This window comes from Prenolepis imparis, unplaced genomic scaffold, assembly GCF_030444845.1.
Source record: "Prenolepis imparis isolate NDT839.2.m4 unplaced genomic scaffold, iyPreImpa1.0 SCAF_12, whole genome shotgun sequence".
Classification (NCBI taxonomy): Eukaryota; Metazoa; Arthropoda; class Insecta; order Hymenoptera; family Formicidae; genus Prenolepis; species Prenolepis imparis.
This window is the reverse complement of record NW_028141170.1, coordinates 783642-807554: the sequence shown is the minus strand read 5'-3', so window position 1 is coordinate 807554 and position 23913 is coordinate 783642. Positions and strand designations below refer to the sequence as shown.

Sequence of the window (23913 nt, the reverse complement as noted above, 5' to 3'; positions counted from 1 at the left end):
CTCCTCATTTTCCACCAAACACATCCGCCGCCGTATCGTGTCTGCGGATTCCTCTCGTTAACGTTTATTTTCGAGTATCCCAACATCATCCCCTCCGTCATCCGACGTGAGAGGATCACCCGTGTGCTCGGAATTGTTTTATATCCGCTATCAAGATCTGTCGACGGGAATCTTACATGTTTAGCGATCGACAAGCGTGAATTATAACTGATGAAGGCAATTCTATCTATACCTACTATAGTAATCGGGGAGCGAGTTATTTTCCTCGATCAAATTTTCGCAAGATATTTCGTTTCTCGAACAAGAGACAAACGACACCCGCGCATCAGTTAATTAGGAAAATTTGCAATTAAATGCGCAGCAGCGTTATTCCGCAAACTTTCGTCCTCGGGGTGAACTTTCAACGACGTAAACACGGCGATAACAGTCGATGCTAATTACCATCTCGAATGGGACGGCACGACGGAAGTAAATGCCGTTTTAATTATTTCTGCAGGGCGGGAAGGGGAGGAGGTGTGGAGGGTGCAGGACAAATATAAAGCGTCATGCAAGTGAATGTAACGTAAAATTTTTCAGCTCTAATTATTAAAATATTTAGACCCTCCCCTGCTTACATGTATATAGATCTCGCTCTAATTAATTTCGCGAACGCACCCCTGTCTCTTTTTCTAAGTAAACTAAATATTGTTATCGTTTGGTATCGAGTTTTAGCTTTTTTTTTATTTTTCACGCCTGGATAGGATATCTCTTTGTCGTTCCCCTTTACATTTACATACACGTGCGAGAGTGGCTACGTTATATTCCGTTGCGCCCGGCTATGCATATGCATGGAAGGGCATGCCAAATGGGGTGAATTAAATTCTCCACAATTACCGAATCGTTGACAAACAACAACGGACCGTGAACGATTTCGAGCCTCGTTTATTTAAATCGCCCGAACGGCGGGCGGTTCGACTCCACTCCGCGGTTTTCCGATTCCTCCGGGGAATTGATTAGTTTGTAGGACGGATCTGCGCGCGGATCATCAATCGCGCACAGTCTTTTTTCTACGATTTTTAAATATATATATTTATATTGTATATAAAAAGAGTGCGAGAGAGAATCGAGACTGACTTTTTCGACAAGGCAGCCTCAAATTAAACGCTGCATCTGGGATCGATATTCGACGCTGATTGAACGCGAAAAAAAAGAAATGTCCGTTGTTGATGTTTATCAGATAGAAATGTACGTGCGGTTATTTTATGACGACGTCCTTTGCCTCTCGGTAACAAATCAATTTCGGCGACCGCAATATTAATAATCGCCCCGACCAGAACCCGCAGGATCCATCATGTCCAGGCAATGGGTTTCGTTCAATTACGGATCTGCCCGTTCGTGCGCGAGGAAACCCTCCAAAAGCGATACGTTATCTATTCCGAATAATCCGGAAGAAGACGCGATGAAATTATATGGACGCTGTCTGTCGCAGTAAAACCGAAAATTGTCAAAACCTTCGATAGATTTGTTTGTTATAAACCAACCACTAAATGTCGGGGTTATTAATTTTGATCCCTCGAGAGAATTAAGCCGCGTTATATACGCCATAACTGATGAGGCCACTTTAACGTTCATCTCGCAGAGGACTTGGAGAAGTCGTTCGAAATTCATTAGAAGCACTTGCCGCGAGGATAGATCGAGGTAATATCGCGAAAGGCTTATTCCAATGAGACTTGGTTAAACAAGTCATTGGTATTTCAGCGTCGCTTAGTCAAGGGTAACAAAGGGGTGAGCCAAAGTTAGTGAACGTACATTAAAGTTTATTTCGCCAAAGAAAATAGAGAGAAGAAAGGATAGGGCGAGGAAAGGAACGAAACAAAGAGAAACGCGAGGAGAGAGAAAGAGAGAAGGAAGATTAGAAACAAGAGAGAGAGAGAGAGCCAAGGAACAATAAGTCTGCATGAAAGAGACTTTATTTGTTGTTGTCTCTCTATCTTTTCTCTGTGCGTAAATCAGCGATACTATTACGTTCGCGAATTCGCGAATTAATCTGCGTTAACCTGGCGCCGCCATTGAAAAAAGTTAAAGACGAGAAATTAAATTTCAATGTATGGCATAATTTTATGCTAATTTATCGCTGATTGGTTTTAATTTGTCCGAATTATGTACGATCACACTAATACTATAGTATGCGTAATTCACAAATAATCGGCTAAATATAACTCTTAAATCTCTTAAACTGAAATAAAAATCTCTTAAACTGAAATAAAAAATTATTGAAATGGAAGCTCTCGTATACTTTTACTATTTACATTCTTGCTATAGTATTTGGTTTTGTGAATTTATTTATTTTGAAATTTTTTGTATGTGCTTTTAAGCAATTTATTATAGGAATAAGTAATGCAGAAAATTTAATTTGCATTATTGCAAATTTTTTGTTCTGATATCCGTGATATATTATTTCGAGATTCACATTATCTTGAGATTAATATAAAAATAATTAACATTGAATTTATTCAATTCAGTGCGCAGAAGTTGTAAAATGCAGGTTGATTTGTAAAATGTATTCAAATTATATAAAGTAATGTCCAAATTGATTAATATTTCAAAAAATAATTATACCCGCGCGCGTACAATTAAACTTTTATATTCTCTCTTTTTAGATAAATGTTCGATACAAGGAATTTTTCTATAAAATTTCCGAAAATTATATAAGTAATCTGAAAAGCTCTATAAAATCTGAAACTATACTAAAAAATACATATACATATATGTATAATTATTATTAATAATAAATAATTTTTTAAAAATATTTTAAGCATTTCACAAAATCATACCTAGAATATTTTATATCATTTTATATCAATATTTATATATTTATGTATTCCACAATGTAAATCGTGTCATTATGCAGATAAGCCAGCGATTAATTTTACAAATAATAAATTAACAAAATTATAATTCACTCATCCCATGATTGCTCCATCGTCTGGTTTGATATTTTTCCGAATCTTCTTCTTTTACTTTCTTTACTTTCTTGTTTAGTCTTGCTCTATTTCTTTGTGATACTCACCACACTGATACTTACAAAAAGACAATTAATTATGATCGGGCGCGCACTAATCATCAGAATATGACAAATTGCGTGATTTTATATACTCGTGATGCGATTAACAAGATGCACATTTTATTTTATATTGCGACTATAAATAATGTGAAAATCGTAGTTACACAAAACTACGCTCAACACTGGAAAAACTCATACGATTCATCCAATACTATCTCTGTTGCTAATGAATAATGTTTATTATTGTTGAATTAATGACGACTACTATTTTTCATTATAATACGAGTAAATAAGTAAATGAGTCAACAAGTTAAAATTAAAGATAGATATCCACTGCAATATTTTTTGATTCAATAAATAAAATTTTATATTTTAAATAATGTATTTAATCGAAATTTATTATATGTATATTATGTATTTTTTATTTTTTGTATTTGATATTCATTCGATCGAAATTTATTGCAATCGACAAAGCGATAATATATTTTTGGATATTGCATTATGCGAATATGTATTTTTAACTTGTATACTTATTTACTTGTATTATAATGAGAAATGGTAAAAGAGCAAAGAATAGCAAGTCTATCAGATTCCAATTGATCACTAATGTACAAGCAATACATGAATTTATTGAATTGATAAATATTAAACTATATATACATACATATACAAGGTTATGTAATAACAATTGCATTTATTAATTAATTGTGACGGTGCTGTAATGACACTCGAGTCAATCTGTTATACATATACTCGCGATGTTTTGTTAATGACTAAGAAATTGAGAATTAATATCAGCAGAGAGCTTTACTCTGATATGCTAGACGAGTTAATGACTAGTTGAGACGCGATAATCGCGAAAACTTATTAATCGCACGGATTGATAATGGCTAATTGCAATAATCGCGCTTAGAGAGATAATACGACGAAGCATTTCGCGTTGCTTCCTGCTTACTCGAGTCTCGAAGCATGAATGACAAGGTCATACACATATAGCATATGGCATGTAAACAATAACGCGTTCTTATACTCTGCGAGAAGCAAAGATCAAATACTGTATGACAAAGTTAATTTGTTGCCGCTCTGGAAATATTTCACGCACCTTTACGAAATAAAAACTTATATATATTATATTCTATAATTCCTCTTAAATTTCAATTTAATTCTTAATAAAAGATTCGATATATTACAGTATTTATACAGTTATTCTTTACACTTATATATTACAGTATATATTATTATATATAGTTTTTCATTACACTTTAATCACCTGATTGGTATTTGTGTATCATTACGTTTTCTCAGTCTCTCCGAAAATAATTGGATGTATAAATCGACGAAAAATATTTAAATGCAGATTTATTACGTAGAAAATAATTCTCGTTCGTAAAGATCACGATAAAACGATGATAATTCATAAGCCCTATTCTTGTCGTTTCGATATCTATCTGATATGTGTGTAAATTACGCGAAATACATATATATGTATATACTTTGACTAACAGCTGTCGCCTCGGTATCATCGGCTCACGAGTCGTCAATCGCGGAAATTAATTAATCGAGAGCGCAGGCTCGTGATAATTTAGAATTCTATAATTATACAGAATTATCGTTTTAGCACCTCGTAGTATTTGTCATATCTCGAATAATAATACGATGGAAACTTACTTTCTCATTTTCGAATTTCGTCACACGAGCACAATGATATAATGATTTCAAATAATAATAATTAATATAACAATTATTTCTCAAAGTACGTTTGGATTTTAATATTTTTTGCTTTCAACTTTTCGTTGATAAATATAATTCAACAATTATTTTCAAAGATTGAGAAAATATAATATACATATATATATGTATGAATCGCGAGATCCTTCTCGAATAAATAAATTATAATAAAAAGACGTGTGTAAGCTAATTTTACGAGAGGACTAAAATCGCGCTGTGAAAGACTGAGCAAGATAGAGAAACTTTATCGATAAATGACGCGGCTTCCCGAACGCACGGATGTCGAAGTCGAAGAATGACAATAATATTTTCGTCCTGCGCGGCGCGCGGCGGTCCCCCCCGCCCCCTTCCGCGCGCCCTCTACGCCCCCTTCCTCCCACTTCGCCGGTTCGCCCCCCTCACGCCACTTCGCCGCGCGCCATGCTGTCACGCAGTCCTGCAGTCCCGCATACCAAAGTACGTGTAAATACGTCGCTATTTCTTACATGTCTGAACAGAAGGACGCATCGTCATTTCTTTCCCTGTGTGAATACGTATGTATATATGTATATCCAATCCTTTGAAATACAAGAAATAGATTTCGTATTTTATTTCGTGACGCTTTAAATAATTCCGCGGCTTGTCTCGCGGTATTTGATCTTTGCTTCTTGTGACGCAACGTGAACATAACGCGCTATTGTTTATAATTTCGGTATGCATGTGGCCTTGTCATTTGTGCCTCGAGACTCGAGTGAGTATAGGAAGCAACGTTCGTGTTATCCCTCGATTATTCCCTGTAATTATTATTGTACAATTAGCGATCAATCTACGCGATTAATAAGTTGTCGCGATTATGGCGTCTCAACTAACCCTAACCAAACTCGTCTAGTATATCGCGAGATATGGTAAAGGTACCGATGCTGTTTTTAATTTCTCAATCATTAACGATGCATTATGAACATAAAACAAATTGACTTGAGCGTCATTACGAGATGCGGTCAATTAATAAATACAATCGTTATTGATCTCGCGTAAATATGTATATATTAATATTAATCAATTGCGTACAATAAATCTCACGTTGTTTTGTATATTGGTAGGATTAGTCGAAATGCGATAGAATAATTATATCTATTTTTCATTATTTTACTATTTTACATCTGCAGAATGTAATATCCAAAACTTTTATCGTTTTTGTCAGAAGATATTTTGATCGAATAAATTATATTTTAAATAATACAGTTGATTGAAGTCTATTAAATATATAATATATTTTATATTTTATGTATCTATATATGTATTTGATCAAAATTTATTATGTAACAGCCAGGAAAGCGGTAATATTCTTGAATATTGTATATTCTGCGGATATCCATATCTTTAATTTTAATTTGTACATTTATTTGCTCATATGTTATAATAAGTAAAATTGTCGTAAAATTTGTACGAATATTATTTTTATTAGTAATAGAAATAACATTGAATTTAAGCGTACTATTTTTTTAATGTTGAGTGAATCGTAACTTCGTGCAACCGAAATTTTCACATCAATTTTCACATCAATTCTTTCATTCGTAATATAAAATAAAATGCGCATTAATCGCATCGGGAGTATTATGTAAAATAAATAAACGTCGCGCAATTGTATTTTGATATTAATTTGTATGCATGATCGCAATTAATCCTGTTTTTAGCGAGTAAGTATCGTGTAGTGAGTGCCATACGCAAAGAGACGTAGTAAGAGATAAACGAAAGACAATGCTGACAAGATCAGACTACGACAGAGCAATCATGGGGCAAGGAATTTATGGGGCATCGGGGTGAGCAATTTATAATTTTATTTTATTATTTATTATTTGTATCAGTTTATATTATTTTGAGATATACAATTTTTTTCAAGTTGTCCAATCATAGACTACAGTGTTATTTAAATAGTCTCTCTCGACTCTATCGCATTTTTGATTATTTTTTTAAAACTTACTTTGCGAATAATAAATTTGGAATTATTTACAATAATTTAGGATGTTTCGGTGACAATTAATTCGAGAAACAATATAATATCCAAGCTGATATTGTTAATTTTTTATTTATATTGATTATTTTAGCGTTATATGTTATAGTATTTCATTTTTTGGATACATTTATAAAAATTTTAATATTTCTAAAATTTATTCGCAGTCTTAGAAATATTAATTATTAATTTTAGTACATTTGTTTTTTGTTTATGATTTGTTACAAGTATTTTTCGGAAACGATGATGCTAAATTAAATCGTAATCAATATCTCCATTTTTAATATAAATCTGTGTTAATATTAATAATAGTGTTAATTTAATATCAATTTAATATCAAATTTGTGTTAATTGGTAGGAGCAATAAACTCAGGATTAGAGAAACAAATTAGCAATAAATAAATTAGTACTTACAATTAGCCATACATCCGATTTCATTTCTCGCGAATGAGAATATCTAATTAACAAAAATCCGTGATTGTTTATATAAAAATAAAACGACTACCGCTAGATTTTCTTTAAGCTTCTTTGTGTATATCGAGAATTGAGCTTTAAAGACTCACGACTTACGAGAATTTCTGAATATTTATAGTATGTGAGTCGAGAATATATTTTTGTACTCACGATATTTTCCGATTAATTATTTAATTTTTAAATACAGCAAAAACCTATTTATTATTTGAATACTATATATATCTCTCTCTTTCTCAATATCTTAAATATTCAAATGCCCGATAAATCCACAACGTACATTTGCATTCAATGACAAGAATGACAGATGACAGATTTTATTTCTAATTTTTATACCGAAAATTAATTATGGGATATATATTAGTAAGCGAATAAAAAAGAGAAACTAGAAAGAAAAAAGATATTGCTAAAAATTTGTTTTTGCGACGATGTACTTGGCCGACTTTACGTTTCAATAACTGTGCATGAAGGGCTTCAATAACTTATCCCTCGGCTCCGCGGCTTATCCCGACATCGCGTTCTTTCATTTTTACAGGAAGGGGAGTCACCCTTGAACCACATCGAGTTCGCGACTGAGATTTTATCGCGACACCAAGTGGTGTCTCATTTTCGTCAATTCTAAGATCTCTTTCGGTTTAGTCCCAAGCATTGTCTATATTTTAACTTTATCCCTAATTCGCAATTATTCGCCGTCGACATCTGATTTAAATATTCTGCAAAAAAATTATACACATAAGAGACATATATTTTGTAAAAGAAGAAATATCGATGATGTTTCTTTTTCTAAGAGCAGCTTCGTTAAAAAAATATCAAGTTCGTAACAGGATCATGACTATTAATCGAATTAAAGATCGGAAGATATAATAATCTCGCTGTGGATGCCGGTACCAAACTTGAACTCGAGTGTAAACCAAAATGGGATTAGTCTTCTTTCAGCGAGGATGCGGTCATGCGGTTTTGCGCGAGAAGTCCGGATTCGAGAACTTATAATTAGTTTACATTTTAAGTAAATTCACCGCGAAACTAATGCATTACGGGCGCTTCAAGCTCTATAACGATAGAACCTTTGAATGAAATCCGAAATCCGATAACGTCGTACGATACTTTCGCTCTCGTTCGATCGCGGGAAACTCTATTAGGCATTTGATCAGGACAAATTTTCCGGACAAGCGATGTCCGAACTTCTTCAAGTCACCCTTATCCCACTCCGTAATCCGTCAAGGAATTTAATTGCATAAAGCAACGATGGTTGCGAGAGGAGAAGAGAATAAAAAATAAATGATTACATTGTAAAATTATTTTAATTAAAATTATGTTTGAAATGAAAATGAGGGGAAGGTTGAATACGAAATTTTAAACATACCGAAAAGCGGCTTCAAGTGTCTTCGATGATACTGTATCAAAGAGAGTGCGATTAACGTACACGTACAGAGAGAAACTGCGAGTTTAGAGAGCTGGTTTTATAGTTTTTTCTTTTTTTACGATCGCGATATCTCGATCTCAGTACGATCTTTCGAGTTAACGCGAGAACGAAGACCAACTTAAGGGATAAGAAGACGATACAATCCGACGATTCTGTTTTCATGACGACAATCTCGCCTATATCGCGAATGCCACTCATTCGAGTCCCTTCTTTGCTTTTATGAAGCACTTACATTTACGAGCACATTGCTTTGTGTCGTCCGCTGGTAATAAAATAAATTATTCATCGTCGCGCGCTTACATGGCCCCCATTCTGCCGATAATGTAAACGTTTGCAGAACGAGTTTAACGCGACGGAAGGACTTCGTTAATGCGTCACCGTGCTTCCGGTTTTTTTTTACTTCAAGCAAGCAAGTAAGCAAGCAAGAAGAAATCGCGCAACTTTGAATCGTTATTTCCGATAATTATTTCTTCTTTCGCCGGAGAATGTCAATGATTTGCTTCGATCGATTAGCCTTTCGTTTTTTTTTTCTATGCAAATCAGCACATTCAAAGAATTCGAGATCACGCTATAATTGGCTCAGATTGTTAGCAATAACAATCTTTTCAATTGTTGAATGTTCTTTCGTTTTGCCATTCGCCATTATAGAGAGAGAGAGAGAGAGAGAGAGAGAGAGAGAGAGAGAGAGAGAGAGAGAGAGAGCGAGCGCGTGTATTGATTTATATCTACATTAATACCTGCGCAGAAAATGTTCTTGATTAAGCTGCACGCTTAATATAACACATATATGTATGTATATTGCATAATATTGATTATTCGTATATGAGAAGTATAAACAGATACTGCTTTTTTATACTATATATTTTTGTACAGAATCGAGGGAAAATATAGAAATATTTGTGCTTTTATTTGTTTAAAATTTGTCAATAAAGCAAATATTTCACGTAACATCTTTCAATATAGATGTACGTTCCAGAGATATTGAATGGAGAGAGAAACGATTTAAAATTCTACACACAAAAACTACATTTAAGAAAAAACAATCTATATATTTATAAAAAATGATTCATGAATTTATCAATAATTTTTAATAAAAAATTTATGACAAGAAATCTGCTTTGCTGATAGTTAATCGAATAAAAATCTGCTTGCAGTTTCACATTATTTCGTACATTATTTGACAAATTAATTAAAAAAGCATAGTTATGTATAATATAATTCTATCTTTTATTTAATTTTAAATGGATTTTATCGGTATTTCAAGTTTGTATCTCTTGTGCAACTATTATACATAATTTTGCAACTATTATACATAATTATAATTTGATTATTATACATTTTACTATTAATTTTATATTTAATGTTAGGAGTTATAAAATATTATCCGATGAAGATCTATATCGATGTTTGTTTGATTCGGATCGCGGTGAGAGAAAAACTGACCGAAATAATCACGAAGAATGAGTCCTCAATAAGCTCGCTCTTTCAATAGTTTGTTCATTCAATGTCAAAATAATAGCGGTTACTGTCATTTTATTGGCCATCGTGAACTAAATTTCCGATAATTGCTTTCCACACGTTTAAAATGATAATTAAATTTCCGGTTGCGTACCTGCGGTGTACCGCTGAGGTTGAAACGGCCGTCTAAAAGCATCGGGGTAAGAGAAGTTATGCTCTTGTGTATCTATAGTTGAAACTAAAAGAAAAAAAAAAAAAGTTATTTTTGTTCGGATAAAACGATGCAATTTCAGAATTTGACTAGCAATAGAAACTATCGATATTATCGTTTTCTATCGATTGTTCAAACGACATTATTTATGATCAGATGTATTTCAGAAACCGCGCACTGCTTTTAAACACAGTACAAGTTCTCTAAACTAGACATGATTTTAAGTAAAACTATTTTTTTATTCATGGCAATTTTATTCGGGCAAATGTTCTATAGCGATTTCGCTGGAACATTTAAAAATTAAAAATTAAAAAAACTTTTTATTTGCAGAAAAAGAGAAACATAGAAGCGCAAGCAATTAGTTCAGAATAAAAGTAAAAAGCGTTTTTATCTAAAATAAAAATCTTTTTTTGACCAAAATAAATATATTGTCCCTTTTCTCTACTGCTGCGCTCATCTAGACAAAATAATTTATTGAATATACAACTGTTTTCGGATAACCTTATTTTAATTTGTATTAGAAAAAGAGCGAAAGAGAGACATTCTAAGAAAAGATCAATATCAAACATTTATGCTATTTTGCATCTTCTATAAAACGCTTTGCGCGATTTGTTAATAAAAAATTCAGTTTGCTCGTTTCGAGATTACTCGCGTTGTCTCGCGGATGGTGTCAGTCTTTGATTTATTTTAATTATTAAGTTCGATTCGATAACGTTCACTTTTACGCCTTCGACGAACGACCTATTTAACTGATCGTCCTTCAAGTCCGTAGGAAAGTTGAATTACCAGAGACAGAGGGAGGGAGAGAGAGAGAGAGAAAACAAGAGAGAACGAGTTGGGGAAAACGTTGTAATCGAGTTTTCGTTGGCCGTCAGTTAGATTCATTCGCGGGTAACGTGGCGTGAGCATACGAAACAATTAGTAGCGTATAATGCGTTTGCTCGAATTGTTTGAAACACACGAAATAATCCACTGTTAAATGTTACACGAAACACAAACCACAAATACGATAAGCAGATTAAGCAAAAAGAAAATTAAAAAGTTACATTAAAATCTTAGCGATAATTTTTTTAATAATATACAATTATATATATTGTACATTTAAGAAAATATACAATTGTTTCTATTATTTTTTAAATCTCTTAACTGCAAATATGCAAATCTATGTAATAAGATGTAATAAGATTAAATATGTGAGCATTTAGTAAAGTTTATAAGGAAATTATTATATAGGAAAATTATAGATATGTGTAGATATTTATAGAAAGTTATAAAAAAATCTTTCAATATATTCAAATACGTGTAAAAATTATACATAATATTTTAGTAATTTTAATATTCTTTCGTAAAAGTTTTTAAAATAATTCTCCAATAATCAATCTTGTTTTCTTTTTGGAATTCTTGTTTATTAAAAAAATGAGCGGTATTAATTTTGAGATAGTTGTAATTAAATGCATATTTTTATTAAGAAATATAAGTTTGGACGAATTAAAAATGGAGTTTGTGAATTTGAGAAATTAATAATTGAAATTAAATATAAGTCTTTTTTTTATTCGAGCGTATATATTTTTTAAACGCTCTGCTTTTGAAAAGTGCTTAAATACGATTTGTGTATAATTAAATTGTTGGTGTAGTTTATAATACAAGATCTATATCTATATGATACACAAGTCTCTCTCTTTCTCATTTTTATTTTTCATTTTCTCAATTTTTTATTTTCTCCACGTACGTCTCCTTAAAATTCCTGTCAAATTTCAGATCAATCTACTCAAATAATAATTTTGAACAGTTTTAAAAATTAAAGAGACAACGGAAAGAGAAAAAGGAAGTGTATAATATTTCTATACATTATAATGAACTCGCACAATTAATTTTCGCTTCGTCGGAATATTTTTATCGCTCGACGCGTCAACCTCGCGCACGATTCATACGTCCCGCCGCGGACACTCGGGTGCGCGCGCAGACGGGAAGCGCGGGTGGGGGGCGCCACTTTCGGGCGACGTCGGAAAGTCTCGCGACGCAGGCAGCGCCGCGCATCGTCGGAAGCGGAGCTGGCGGTCTCTCGGGCCAAGGCAGAGAGAACGAGGACCGCGTTCCGTCGAGGTGGTGCAGTTTCACAAAGTGTCGCGTAGTGTAGTGTTTTACTTCCTTCTCTTCTCGCACCCCTCTCCCTCTATCCCCGCGTGAGTCGAGTGTGCAGTGTACATCGATGAGGCCGTCTGTACCTCCCCCCTGATGAACTGAAGTAGTGTGCACATTTTAGGTAAAATTGCGTTTTACATATATGCACGATATACGATTTCCTGTCCGACCGCACCCCGCCGCCGAGACACGATCGAAGAGCAACCGCGCGACGACGACGGACGACGAGACGGACGAGAGTTCCGCGCGCCATTATTACGCCGCGGAAACGCCGGCGGCGTGTCCTCGACGCCGCGAATAATATATCCCGCGTGAACGCGTCTTGACGCGTTTCCTCCGTCGTAGATCCGGGGTCTCGCGGACGGACATGACGGAGGGCGGCCGAGTGTATCTCCGAAAAAAATTAAGAAAATGGAAGAAGAGCGGATATTTTGCGAGATATTCGTCGAATTTTTTTGAAAAAAATAAAAACGTGTTCCTCCATTTTTCTCTCTTTTATTCTCGGTCTCTACGGCATGGCGTCCTCGGATCGAGGCGACGCTCTACCGGCACGCGGAGACGATTTTTACGTGATTCTCTCTCTCTCTCTCTCTCTCTCGTTACATCGATTCGTGGCCAATGAGTGAGTATCGACGCGAACTAGCTCCGTCTCATACGTGTCGATAGCGATATGGCTCTCTCGTGGTCTCTTTAGGGCGCTCCGAACTTCCGAGCGAGTCGATACGAGGCGGCTACCAACGGGCGGCTGCCAGAATCGAACGTTCGGAGAAAATCTACTTTGCGACTCGCCGCGACCGACCTCTGGACCTTCTCCGTTGCCGTTCTTACAATTCTCTACCTGTATTCGGCTGGGAGGGGAAATGCGGTTACCTAGCTTTAACCAACATCTTTGTCGAACGATAATTTCAGCTAACCTTCACCGTAACTCGGTATCCGAGCTGTGTTATAAAAAATCTCAATTAATATCTCGAATTAATACGATCGTGTCGCATTTTAATTGTCCCTCTCGTCATTAAATTAATTCCGAAACGTATTTCCTTCTCTTCAAAAGAGCCGAGAGTAGAGAGGGAGAGTTTCAGCGAGCGAGTGTCGCAAACAGCTCCGATAAGGCATTATCGAGAGGCGAAAGAGAGATAGATGGAGAGAGAGAAAAAAGGTAGACGCACCGTCGGCACTTTGTACTACGACTGTACCGGCGCTTCTGGTCGCGCGCGCGACTACTCTCGCATGCATCTGCTTGCGTGTGTCTTTCCGCGCGCGCTCGATACGCGCCGCATGTTTCTCGGCGTCGGCGAACAATGCCATTTTTTTCACTCGTACCCCGCTTCTCCCGTGCGCGAATATATACGCTTGGGAATAAGATCGCGAGAGATCTCCTTGCGCGCGTTTCTCGCCTAAATACTTTTCCGAATCTTCCTCTCGCGATAAACATCTCGAAAATCGATGATGTCTCGGTACTCTTTTTACGATCGCGCGGGAAGAAGTTTTGGAGAAAGATTTTTGTGCTTGCGGATTCGGGAAAAGTGACTCTTTAAATCCGAAAGTCAGCTGCGATCCTTTTGTCTCCTTTTGTCTCTTTGAGTATTCTTTCAGTCCCACGCGTATATATACCTAAATTACATAATTTATGATGACGCACGTGTCTTGAGAACAATAATGTGTGTCGCGTTTCAAACGCGCGACGTGTACGTCTTGGAAAGTATTAGAAATATTGCAAGAAATATCTTTTGTTTGACATTACATTATTTGTTTGGCAGAAATGTTTCATTTTCTCGTGAGAAAAAGCTTGTTTTCATCACATTTTTTATTTTATTATATATATATATATTTTAAGATGCGCGATATTGAGCAATTTTACGTGAAAATTCTATGCATCTTAAGAAAATTACTCTGATATATGAATTTTATATATACTATATATATTTTATTTATTCGACTGTTGAAGCATCAGAAAGTGGGGAAAGTTTTAATGGTTCCTTCGAATTTCCCATGTCAACCGGCAATATACGGTAGAATTATTTTCATCAACTTAATTCTGCTCTCTTGACCTCTTCGCACAGCTTTAATCGTCTGTTTACAATCGGTCTTGGTATAATTTAAATTTAATCGCGTTACTGAATTTTATTCCACCGGAGTTTAATTTTATTTCAACGAAATATAGCGCTTTATATTGCGGTTCGGAATATTCGGAAGGATTTAAAATTGAAAAATTGAATGATGCTGAAAACGTTGATATCGTAGAATCGATTGATCGAATTCTTCCGTTTAGCGATATCGCGAATGCAATTCGGATTTAAATTCGCTTATTCTCTCTTTAAAGATTGACGGACGCGAAATATGCGGGATTTTATGCCACGATATATATATATATATATATATATATATATATATATCGAATAATGGTTTAAAAGCTGAGAGGTTGGGAAATTTATGAGCTACACAAAAACTCGCTTATCTTTCGTCCATCTATTGGTCGAAAAAGTTTTATCTATCGATCTTTTTCATCGTCATCGACTTCATATATTAATAGCGACAACCGTACACGATTCTAAAGATCAAAGATGCGAAAGACCCTCTCCCCGAATACGCTTTGTCCGTCGCTTTGGCAATTGTGCGTGCAATGACCCGGCAATTTATATCTCGCGAGAGAGAGAGAGAGAGAGAGAGAGAGAGAGAGAGAGAGAGAGAGAGAGAGAGAGAGAGAGAGAGAGAGAGAGAGAGAGAGAGAGAGAGAGAGAGAGAGAGAGAGAGAGAGAGAGAGAGTGTATGAAGTCGCGGAGAAGTTTGAAATAAATAATGGACAAGTCCGCGCGTTGTGCGTTAAACGTCCACTTATGTTAAACGCACGCATATAACGGAACGCAGAGATTGCACTAAATTCCACAGTCCAATTGCATCGCGAATTGCAGCAGAGCGAAACGACGGTAGTCTGTGCGTGGCCGATTGGAGAGATAGCGAGGGCATAATATACTCGGTTTCTCTCCTAAATGCTCTCTCGCATGATACCGACGCGGTTTCCTACCCGCTCTCGCGACACACTTAATGCGATATAATTGAAACACGTAGAGCGATACGTTTTCCGATAGCAAATAAACAACAACAGGTTAATTGTTTGCGCTTCATCTCTCATCTACGATTTTTTTTCTGTTCTTTATGTACGCAAATATTCCCTTTTAACTCGCTCCTTTTCGTATATAAATACCATTTTATTTATTTCTAATTTATTCTATATTTTATATATCGTTCTACACTTGCGTAATTTATGAAATGACAGAACTGATGTATAAAATAAACGGGGAAATGAAAAGAGCTTCCTCCGCGATAAATTGAGAGACGAACACAGGATTGTTAGTCCTAGAGCGTAATTAGGTGAAATAAAATGCTGGAAATCCGCATTTACGGATGCAAAACCAACTACGTCCTAGCTACCTACGACAGAATCGCAAGTTTGCGCGCGATGAGAGAGACTCGCTTAAAAAGTTGCGCCTTGCAAGCGAAGTAACTGTGTAAACTTTTGCACAAAGCTGTCCGTGAAACACGATAAACGTACTACTCCAGTCTAGAAAACACGTCATATGTCTCTCTCTTCGCGACGTTAGAGGTCTTTGCTTTATACCGTATATTATACACACAGGTCCGTCGTTCTGCAAACATTTGAGTCATGTAGAATCAATGCTCGCCAAGTTCAATATCTATAGAATTTATGTTACGTCTATACCTTGCGGTATATAATACCGTAGTAATCCATATCTTGCAAAAATCCCGCGAAAAATTTCGAACAAACGCATAGAGTTTCTTTTTTAAGACACACACTATCTGGTATACGAAAATCGTAGTCTCGCGAAAGTTGAAAATTTCGGAAGACTATACTTTTTTTTTTCTTCGTCGCAGAGGCGCGTTGTAATTTCTTCTCCTTCGAGGACGTGTAACGGAAAATTTTGACGCTAATAATTTTTTCTCTCTCTTTCTCTCTCTGCGCGTGCGTGAGAGAAATGAAATGTGCACGACGACCAGAAACGCGTTCTGTGCAGTTTGTAACGGACCCGAGAGAGCAAACCTGTCTCGTACCTCGCGCTCGTCGGGGCCCCCCATTGAAGAGAAGGGGGACGTGGTTGAGGAGGGAGGGGAGAAATCTCCTTCCCTTCGAGAGGGAACGGAATATCTCGGGTGAACCTCTCTTCTCGGCCAGGTTTCCAGCAGCCTATCGATCGACAGTGGCTGTAATTAACGTTATAGCCGACTGAAAAATAATACCGCGAGAGATAATATCCCCGCTTGATCTCATCTACGATTTTTTTTCTCTTTTCATTACCTTTGCAACCCTGTTACATTACAGCGACATACATTTGCATGTATATGTGGAAGGAATCGAAATTTTCTGCTTTTTATACACGCAAATTTCTCTTTAACTCACTTTTTTTTTTTCGTAAACCCTGTATTTTATTTATTTATAATTTATTCTATATTTTATTTATCATTCTACATTCGAGTTTATGGAATAAAGATTACGTTACGTATACACGAGTCTTTTTGTTTGGAAAATTTTTCACGATGCATCAGTGACATAAAAAAGCGTGATATTTTCGCGAAAAATTGCGCGTCCTCTTCCTTTCATTGTATCGATGATAAATTTTATTTTTGTCCGGTTCGTCGAGGCGAAAATCGTATCGTCGCGCCAAAATGAGATTGACCGTGAAACCGAGATGTTTAATGAGTCAAAGGAATTGTTTATTCGATGCCGCCGGTTTCGAAACAAATAAGAGTCCTATCATCAGCTCATCTTCTTGAATAATTTATTATATGAAACTAATTTATATGAAACTTTTTCACGATATCGCGGCGAAACGACATCTTTGGCCGTCTAAAACGATGTCGAAGTGCGACGCTTTCGTGGATCAATTTTATTATAGACTCATAGAGTCAGGCGTGCATTATACAGTCTCGTAATTTTCGAACAGACTAATAGCTTAAGTTAATACAGCGGTGTATCGCATTCCTGGAATTGCCGCGCCTCGTCTGCGCTATTGTCATGCTAATTTTGCTCCGAGCAATTTATTTCTGAATTCAACGCTCTGATAAATAGATTACGCGATACAACTCGTCATATTATAAAGTTTAAGTTTAGATACATTTTATTAGATTTAAAAAAAATTTTGTATCTATTTTTTCCAAATACGAACGAGACGGTAATCAAGAATTCTCGACTCAAGGTTCAAGGTTTCCTCCTTTCCTCGAAAAAATGTGAAAGCGCATTCTTCTGGAAAGAGATAAGGAAAAGAAAAGACATCTGTATACGGATTTTTCGTAATTTGTGGACGTTTTTTGATTTCAGTACAAGGACCGAGCATATCTGGGAACGCTTGAGAAGCACGTCCCCCGAGACTCCCCCGATCAAAATCACTCGCCTAACCTTTCCCCTGTCCTCCTCGCCCTCATCCCTTTCCTCCGCAAGTACCGAGAAGATCTCTCATCGAAACCGCAGGATCCGTAACCACACGATGGACGGTATGGACAACAAGCCGGTGTTGAACGATGATCCGTCGGTCACCCTGACCATCCGCCTGATTATGCAGGGCAAAGTAAGTTGTTGCATGTTATATCGGCGCGATATGGGATGCTTTCCAACAACGTATACAGACGTATACACTAATATAGTTACGACCCAGTATTTTCCATCTTCGACAAAATCGTACATTAGTATCATTTTTTTCTACAGAGTTTAAAAATGTTATATAAACTTAAAACTTTGGAAAAAAGCTATGTAAAGTCTCTACAGCAGTAAAGTAAAAAGCCAAATAAGCAGTTAAGGTCGAAATTGTGTAACACTGTCACACGGTGTATGACTGTGTTTTGTTGTTGGAAAGAAACCCATGGCTTCGCACGTCGAATTATAGTCTATATCGGATACACTTTAAATTGACATTTCGATTAATCGATCATAGAGTATTTTATAGCTTGATTTTTCACACACTCGGTTCATACGATTTTTCTGATTTGTTCAAGAACACGTCTCGATTAGATTTTCTATCTAAAAAATTATATATAATTAAGTTGGATCTTTTATGCGAGAGATATAATTAATATATTTTTTTAAACGACAATTTTTGCGATAGTCGGACGATTTAAATGTGTTAAATGGATTTTATATATACATATATTATATTTATATGCATACATAAACCGGCCATTGCCATTTGAGACGATTACTCGCGTGACACGCTGTGAAATTGGAGAAGTAGAAGTAATAAGATAATGCATTATCGAGGGCGGAAATGCGTACATGCGTGTATGTGTGTATATGTCGAAATCTCGTATCAAACAGCCTCCCACAGAGCATCAACTGATATCGGTTTTCCGAAGGGGAGGCGTTTATTCAAAATATAAATCCATATACTACGTTTATATCATGTCTCGAATGCGTCGCGTGTCTCCTGAAACGCATTTTAGAAATGTCAAACACGCATCGATCATTTTTTTAACAGAGAATTCTAAAATTGTGTCAAAAATTCGAAAATTCGAAAATTGCGACAAAAAAATTGGATACATACGTTTCGAAACTACTCCATTAACGCGATAATTAAAAAAAACATACATATATACATATCTGTCGTCGCTTTAAAAATGCTTTCGCGATGACCTGTAGATCCGTCGCGGTCCTCGGACAAGGAGACGCACAATTGCTTAGCTGGCGACAATAAATCCCAGATAAAGGTCATTCGCGTTTCTCTCTCTTCTCTTCGTGATTTATTACGTTCTTTTTTTTTTTTTTTTTTTTTTTTTTTTTGACAATTAACAATAAGTCATTAAATTATTTACGAGAGGTCGACACCGCTTTCACACATTGTTCGCAGAGTTCTGGCATGCAATCGCGACTCTCCTCCATTGAAATAGGATTTACTTAATATAAGTCGGACTCTTATTTTACGCAACCGTCGTATTAAAAAAATTAGAACTTTTTTTTCTCGTTTAAGGCTCCTGCATACTCGATTGCCAAGTCCGTAAAATTTGTACGACAGCGCCACATTTGGCAAAACTATAAGCTATTAAGCGTGAAAATGACATAAATTATTCTTGCGACTTACAGCGTCATTTATCGTTTTAGTGCAGTGTTTCTATTTTTAAAATAATTGTTATAGTGTTAAAATATACCGAAGACTCTCATTTTGTTATAATTTAATATGTAAAAGCAAATATTTATTTCATTTCGATACCTGTCAAACAGCTGGTTTTCGTCCTTGATTAGGCTCAATTTAATTCGACATATACAATGTTATTTATTGCTTACCCAAACAAAAGGAGAGTTTTCGGTATATTTTACAAGTCGGTTCTATCGGTTACAAATCCAATTTTTTTGATTAAAAACATTTTTATTTTAGCGTAAGTCGCAAGAATTTTCATGGTATATTTTCTCGCTTCTGACGTCTCCAATTCAAGATGGCTGCAGTGAGTTGCAGGAGCCTTAAAAGTAGATTATCTCGCCGACATTGACAATGTTAAATTCATGTGTGACGTGGAAAAGCGGAAATAGGATTCTGAAATACATATATTAGCGCGCTGCTTTGCATTATGTCAGGGTCATCGTGTTGTGGAAATAAGTCTACGACGAATCCGTTCATTTAAGTATTAAATAACCAGCGTCGTCTGTGATGTATAATGTCAGTGTCAAGGCAACTTAAAGTCATTCATCATTACGTTGAGTTACGCGCGATACCTTTCCGTTAAATAGTGGAATGGAAACTCGGTCTCGTTGGTTCCTCGAATAAAAACATTATCAGAAATTATCGGAAATTCGCATCGTTGACTGCGCACGAGGTACAATGCGTCTCGAAGCTGAAGAGTGTTGTTTGATGCGCTGCCAAGAATTTGCTGCTTCTCGTGTAAAACCCTACGCTGTGTATACACAGTGTCATATAACTAGCGAATTTTATAGCCGCAAAAAAATTTGGCAGCGGACTATGCCTGTTTGGCTACATCCCGGAGTGAATTTCTACGTTTATGAGATAAATATTCGATAAAAAATTGACATTTCTATCGTACAATTATTAGTATTTTAATAATATATATATATATATACAGTATCGCTTAAATTTTTGTGTTACATCGAAGTGGACATTAGTTTTATCATGTCCAATTTGTAGAGTCCTGCATTTTTTGAACAATTTTGAAAAAAGCATTTTTGCTCTGATAGAATTTAATAATGTTAATTTCGTTGCAAATAATCGGGAGAAAAATCAACTATTATTTATCGAGGAAAAGCATCGTCGTTGAAATTTTACGACTCTCGGATTATATTGAAAAATATATATGCGGATCCCTCTCTCTCTTTGATATTTTTATATCCTTTTGAGTCTCATAAGAATATTTAAAGAGAAGTAAAAGAGGGAAGAGAGCTTCTCTGTGGAATTTCAATTGGAGGATTCACGGATCAGAAGAGAGGACTAACTATTGAAAATATCATGATAAGAGATTGGAGTATAAAGGGCCATCGCACGATTACACAAACCTCTTAATTCTACAATGATAGAGAGGGGGCATTCGTGGTTATTGGCAAAAGTAATTTGCGATGTGCATTTTCTTCTTGCGCATTATGTCTTTTCTTTGTCTTTTCTTCACAAATTTTGCTTGTAATAATTAGCGATTTGCCGTTCTATTACGAGCTTTTAATTTTCCATCTTGAAGACTGACAATAATTTCTCTTTTATCTCGAAAAATTCGCGATTAATTATGAATTCTATTTACGAATGCCTAAACATAGAGAAATAATAAATATCCCCCCAGGGATCTCTTTCCCTTATATCCTGCGAAAAAATTCGTCCTGCGAGATCCGAGAGAGTGAAAATTGTTGGCAACGTAATCCGATGCGATATATATCGATAGTTACGTCATTCACGCGCGGGATTATCGCGAAGCGGAATTTCTGACGGAAAAATAGCTCCGGAGCTGGCCTTTTGCGCGCGACAAGTGTCAAAGTTTATTTAAACCCGTGTCGGTATTCGTTTTACCCTCGTTTTAGGAACACGTCACCTACCACCGTTTCTGCTTGTAATTAATTATCGTGCACGAGGTGCAATATCGCTCGTCGTAGCACGAGTAATTAATGTCCGCCGTCTCCGGTAATTAATCGCGTTAGCTAGACGCCCGATGTCCTTTTCGACGTACGGGATCTTTTCGTCTCGGCGATAGTACACTCTTGCCAAGTCATACAATTTCGCTATTAATGCTCTTTCTAGGCGATACAGGTGCAGCGATTCTTTTAACAGCTTAGTTCGATACCCCTATTAAGCTGGCCCCACCACCAACGCCAAATAAAGTCGCACCTATCGATTAATTTAGTGCTAATTATGTGCTAATTTGTTGCCGTAGTCCGGATTTTGTCGCTCAAACCGTTTAGCAGGAATTAATGTTCAAAGTGGGGGGGCTGGCTTGACATTAAGCTAGCCCCCCCCATAGTGAAAAAAAAATCGCACCTATCAATTAATTTAGTGCTAATTATGTGCTAATTTGTTGCCGTAGTCCGGATTTTGTCGCTCAAACCGTTTAGCAGGAATTAACGTTTAAAGTGACATTAAGCTAGCCCCCCCCATAATGAAAAAAATTATAGAATGCTCCGCGCCGTATCAAGTAAAAGTAACTCTAAAAATGTGTTGATCCTTTGTTTTTGGTATCAAAATAATCTACAGAGAGTGTACTAACCAAATAAATGCAAAACTGAATTTGTTGCTCGATTTTAACTATCAAAACGCGACGCTTTGTCGCCACGGAACACATACGTCGCGCGGAAATATATCATAAAATTAATAAAAAAATTAGTTGCTCGGCTGTTTTTGGTATTAAGATGATCTACAAACAATATGCTAACTAAATAAATGCAAAACCGAATTTGTTGCTCGATTTAAACTATTTAATTAAAGACTTTGTCGCCGCGGAACATATATGTCGCGCGGAAAAATATCATAAAATTGATAAAAAAATTAGTTGCTCGGCTGTTTTTGGTATTAAAATGATCTACAAACAATGTACTAACTAAATAAATAAGAAATTGAATTTGTTGCTCGATTTAAACTAATTAGAAAAGAGACTTTGTCGCCGCGGAACATATAAGTCACGCGGAAAAATATAATTAAAATGATAAAATAATTTGTTGCTCGGCTGTTTTGGGTATAAATATATTCTACAAACAATAAACTAACTAAATAAATAAGAAATTGAATTTGTTGCTCGATTTAAACTATTTAAAAGCGAGAATTTGTCGTCGCGGAACATATAAGTCGCGCAAAATCTCGTTTTTAATTAGTTCAAATAGTGCAACAAATTCAATTTCTTATTTATTTAGTTAGTATATTGTGTGTAGGTTATATTTATACCAAAAACTGCCGAGCAACAAATTATTTTATCACTTTAATGGTATAAATTCGCGAATTTATATCATTAAAGTGATAAAATAATTTGTTGCTCGGCAGTTTTGGGTATAAATATAATCTACAGACAATATACTAACTAAATAAATAAGAAATTGAATTTGTTGCTCGATTTAAACTGATTAAAAACGAGGCTTTGTCGGCGCGGAACATATGACTCGCGCGAATTTATATCATTAAAGTGATAAAATAATTTGTTGCTCGGCAGTTTTGGGTATAAATATAATCTACAGACAATGTACTAACTAAATAAATAAGAAATTGAATTTGTTGCTCGATTTAAACTAAGTAAAAACGGGACTTTGTCGCCGCGGAACATATATGTCGTGCGGAAATATATCATAAAATTGATAAAAAAATTAGTTGCTCGGCTGTTTTTGGTATTAAAATGATCTACAAACAATATGCTAACTAAATAAATGCAAAACTGAATTTGTTGCTCGATTTTAACTATCAAAACGCGACGCTTTGTCGCCACGGAACACATACGTCGCGCGGAAATATATCATAAAATTAATAAAAAAATTAGTTGCTCGGCTGTTTTTGGTATTAAAATGATCTACAAACAATATGCTAACTAAATAAATGCAAAACCGAATTTGTTGCTCGATTTAAACTATTTAATTAAAGACTTTGTCGCCGCGGAACATATATGTCGCGCGGTAAAATATCATAAAATTGATTAAAAAATTAATTGCTCGGCTGTTTTTGGTATAAATATAATCTACACACAATAAACTAACTAAATAAATAAGAAATTGAATTTGTTGCTCGATTTAAACTAAGTAAAAACGAGACTTTGTCGCCGCGGAACATAAGTCGCGCGAAAATATATAATTAAAATGATAAAATAATTTGTTGCTCAGCTGTTTTGGGTATAAATATATTCTACAAACAAAGTACTCTGCGTTGATACCACTGCTTGAATTTGTTGCTCGATTTAAACTATTTAAAAGCGAGACTTTGTCACCGCGGGAACATATAAGTCGCGCAAAATCTCGTTAGTACTCTGCGTTGATACCACTGCTT

The 23913-nt window shown here is 35.6% G+C and overlaps 1 protein-coding gene across 6 annotated transcripts in view; it reads left to right on the top strand.

The window, feature by feature from the left end:
* The window catches only part of Mub (poly(rC)-binding protein mub), a 124528-nt gene that overhangs the window by 68330 nt on the left and 32285 nt on the right, over positions 1 to 23913 (top strand). For 2 of the 6 annotated variants that reach the window (XM_083051911.1, XM_083051910.1), the window contains one exon: positions 17799 to 18045. In XM_083051911.1, the coding sequence (XP_082908037.1) occupies positions 17965 to 18045 (81 nt within the window). In that variant the 5' untranslated portion in view covers positions 17799 to 17964. Of the gene's footprint in view, positions 1 to 5234; positions 5305 to 6444; positions 6571 to 12376; positions 12588 to 17798; positions 18046 to 23913 lie in introns of those variants that run through there. The other 4 variants (XM_083051908.1, XM_083051913.1, XM_083051914.1 and 1 more) reach the window with 4 other exon arrangements.